The sequence below is a fragment of the Austrofundulus limnaeus genome, unplaced genomic scaffold (genome assembly GCF_001266775.1).
Source record: "Austrofundulus limnaeus strain Quisiro unplaced genomic scaffold, Austrofundulus_limnaeus-1.0 Scaffold137, whole genome shotgun sequence".
Lineage (NCBI taxonomy): Eukaryota > Metazoa > Chordata > Actinopteri > Cyprinodontiformes > Rivulidae > Austrofundulus > Austrofundulus limnaeus.
This window is the reverse complement of record NW_013952539.1, coordinates 157,586-161,430: the sequence shown is the minus strand read 5'-3', so window position 1 is coordinate 161,430 and position 3,845 is coordinate 157,586. Positions and strand designations below refer to the sequence as shown.

Below are 3,845 nucleotides of genomic sequence, written 5' to 3'. Positions count from 1 at the left end.
GACTCACCCGTTGTGTTCACCCCAGCACGTTCTGCTCCATCAGGACCCGAGCAACTTCGACCTGTCACTGAAAGTAAGACCATTCATTTAAAGATACTGCATCTCTGTTAACTCAAGACCTGGATACTCACCTGTTCCTCCTCCTCTCCTCAGATCCGGACCCGCACCCCTTTCTTCCCCGCACCTGTAAAATAAAGCACTGTTTATTTATTTTGAATCTGACTGCTTGTGGTTATATTGCTGGTCCACTCACTCCGCCTTGACTCGTGATAGTTTTGTGTTTTTCAAATTGTAGTTTGGTTTTGCTGGGAGACTTTGGGTTGCTACATAGGTAAAATGCTGTACAAATAAAGTTTGATTTCGTTTTCTAAAATCTGGGTTAACAAAAGCACAACTTGACAGAACAACGTTTCGCACAGTGACCTCAAAGAGAAATCAGTTTCAGAAATCCACCACTGTTTTCTCTATTCTTTGTATTATATTATCAATACAGCTGTGTTGAGCAACTCTGGCTGATTTGATGATTCAATAGAGACTGAAGTTGTACAAAAACAAAACAGAAATACAGTAAAAGCCATTGACAAAGTTGTAATTTAACCCAATACACCGCCGTTGCTCCTTAAGTAACCTACATTAAGCTACAACTAAGAAAGTGTTTCTTCAAAGAGACGCCTTCAAGCTTGACAGAAATTTGCAGCTGTCCACATAGATGATGAAAAAACAGTCTCCTGGAGAAAAGAAGAGACGAGTTAACCAATCTAACTGCTCTCAGTTGATGATCTTTTATGACTTGGTAATGGCAAACAGAGCTATAGGTTAAAGTAAGAACTTAAAAAGAAATGTTTCTTTTACGGTCACGCTATTTGACTGTGACACTCATTTCATCAGCCAAAGGAGACACTTTAGCTCTATCACCACGTTGCTTTGGCTGTATAGAAAAGCTGTTTAGAAAGATCCACTCAAAAAAAAAAGGTAAAGCTGGACGGAGCAGAGGTTCATTAATCCACTAAAAACTGTGTCTAAAAATAGTGGGACAATTTCAGAACAATGTTGCTCAATGAAGCTTAAAGACTGATATATCTATGGTTCAGTATATCAAAAAAACTTCAAGATCTACATCCTCAAAGGATGAAAGTCAGTAATGAATGCCAGTTAACGTCAGACCCTCAGGCAGCATTTCATTTAAAAGAACAGGCTGATTCTCTTATCACTGCACAGGCTCAGGAACACTTCCACACATCATTGTCTGTAACAGTTCACCATGCCATCCAAATCCCGGTTAAAGCTCTATTGTGCAAAAAAAAAAGTCACATGAACAGAAAAAAACTCATTTAAATGGACTGAGACAAAGGAAAAAGCTGTCCTTTGGTCGGATAAATCAAAATTTGAAATTTATTTTTTGGGAAACCCTTTTTGTCAACCTCTTTTGACATTTATCTGTATTTTGACCCTCAGGAATCTGTGATTTTCACAAAAAAAAAAATCCAGTACTCTCACACAAAACAAGAGGTGGGGGGTGAGGGGTGAAGTGGACAAGTGGACTGTTAGCCAAGATAACAGTATCTGCAGCGGCAGAGGTGCAGGGAGAGGAGGTGGCAAACTTGTTCTTATTTGCCAATCCGTATCCATGCAAAATGGGAGGAAAATCTGTGTAATTTTCAGATAATCTGTACAACCAGACATGCATGAGAACTGGGATGTCCATCCAGCTTGTCATTAGCGCACAGCTTAAAAGCCTGCCTCTAAAATGGTATGGGGTACGTTAGTGCCTCTGGTATGGGCCTTTTACACATCTGGAAAAGCACCAAAGTATGCACAGGTTTTAGAACCAAATAGGCTCCCATTCAGACAACCTTTTTTGGGGGGGAATGCCTTGCTTATTTCAGCTAGACAGTGCTAAACAACACACTGCAGTTATTACAACAACATGACTTATAGAAAAAGAGTTTGGGAGCAAACTGGCCTGTCTGCAGTCCTCTCACTGAAGAATACTTTTTGTTCATCATAAATAAAAAAAATCCCTAAGACAACCCAGGAGAAGAACAGGACAAGATTCCTCTGTTAAAACTCACTTTATTGATGTTTACAGACTGATGTGATCAAGATTGTCTTTTAGAGACCAATGTCTGCCATAAGAGTCCAAATGATCTGTTCAGTGTTGTTTAAAGTACCTCAAAGTGATACTTAAGTAAAAGTACAAGTAACTTATCACAAAAACACTTTGGTAAAAGTTAGTCTTCTCTAAAAATATTACTTGAGTCTTGAGTTAAAGTCTTAAAGTATCTGGTATTTTTTGCACTTAAGTATCAAAAGTAAATTTCTGACACAAAATCTACTTAAGTATCAAAAGTAAAAGTACTGAGTAAAAGTGAGCAGATAGATTTTCCAAAATGACGTTTATTGGGAGGTGACTTCTCCAAAAAATATTTTTTTTCTAACAGCATGCAGCTGTGATGGGTTGTGTACAAGCTAATACGGTGTCAGAATGGTATATATTTGTACTTCTCATCCAACCACAATTAAATTCACTCTATCCAGGAGACACAATTTATCAGGATAGTTTTTTTTAAGTAATAACTCAGAATAAAACAGGAGTAACAACTTTCTACTTCTTACCTTTTTTAAAAATGTAGCGAGTAGAAAGTACAGAAAATTGTGTAAAAATATAATGAGTAAAAGTAAAAAGTACGCTAAAAAATAATTACTCAAGTAAAGTACAGATACCCTAAATTTCTACTTAAGTAACAAAGTATTTTTATTTAGTTACTTTAACTCTGTGTCTGTTGTTTTTTTCAAGAAATGGTACTTTTTTTATTTTCAACATTTTAAGAATAAGTTATAGACATTCTGTTTGAATTTACATTTTACACAACATTCCAATCTTTTGGACATGAGGTTGTAAATCTTTGTCAGTTGGCCATAAAAAATAAAAATAAAAAACTGTTTTTGGACGTTTCTCTTACTTCTAAATTAATTCTTAAACTGTTTTACGCATGATTAGGTAATGTCATCATCACGTCGTTCTCAGGACCCTCCCCTCTGGTTTGATAAAGGTGAAAAGGCAACCCTGAGGTTGCGCAATCCGTGTGAAGCTCAGGAGCGCTTCTCTTCCAAATGGCTAAAACGTGGTCACGTGACGCACAGCTCGCTGTCTGACAGCAAGTTCCTTCCAAACCTGTGAATCGAGAGTTTCAACACATTTTGTGTGAAGAAGATGAGCATCCCGGTGGTGGACTTCAGAGCCTACAGCCTGACAGAGAAGGATGTGACCGAGGAGCAGCTGCACGAGCTGGCCGCGCAGCTGAAGAAGGCCTTCGTAGAGATCGGCTTCGTTCTGCTCATGAACACGGGGATCTCTCAGGAGGAGGTGAGGCCACATCCGAGCTATCAGAAAAGGTTGATGATGAAGGAAGTGCATATTCACAATTGTTTGATGTCGATGTTTGTTTTTGTGCGTGTCATTTTGTGTCTGTTAGCAAAATATCTCAAAAATCCCTGCACGGATTTGAACGAAACTCTCGGAAAGTGATGACAGGATATATCTCTAGAGGTGATTCATTTTGTCACAGCCAAAAGGCACAAACAACATGACTCTTATCAGTTTTACAGATACAGGCCCAAAAAAACTGTTGAAGGAGCTGAGATAAATCCCAAATACTGTGAGTGCTGACAGATTGCACAAGTCTTGTGTTTATTAATGTTCCCATTTACTATTTGAAGTCAACTTTCTTTGTTAGCTAAATATGTCATGAACGACTGGACCATTAGATCAATTCATTTCTGGAGCCAAACCAGATAAATATGGCAACTACAGCTGAATAACCTTATTATGGTATATATATATA

The 3,845-nt window shown here is 38.0% G+C and overlaps 1 protein-coding gene and 1 long non-coding RNA gene across 2 annotated transcripts in view; both read left to right on the top strand.

Annotated features, from left to right (window-relative positions):
* Position 1: 1 nt before the first annotated feature.
* LOC106522810 (uncharacterized) lies at positions 2–272 on the top strand. Its single transcript, XR_001310826.1, has 2 exons — positions 2–73; positions 154–272. It is a non-coding gene; the product is annotated as an uncharacterized LOC106522810 (long non-coding RNA).
* Positions 273–3,092: 2,820 nt separating this feature from the next.
* Positions 3,093–3,845, top strand: part of si:dkey-10o6.2 (UPF0676 protein C1494.01) — a 7,625-nt gene continuing 6,872 nt past the window's right edge. Inside the window, exon 1 of the mRNA XM_014015986.1 lies at positions 3,093–3,367. Coding sequence (XP_013871440.1) covers positions 3,215–3,367 — 153 coding nt within the window. The 5' untranslated portion in view covers positions 3,093–3,214. The remainder of the gene's footprint in view (positions 3,368–3,845) is intronic.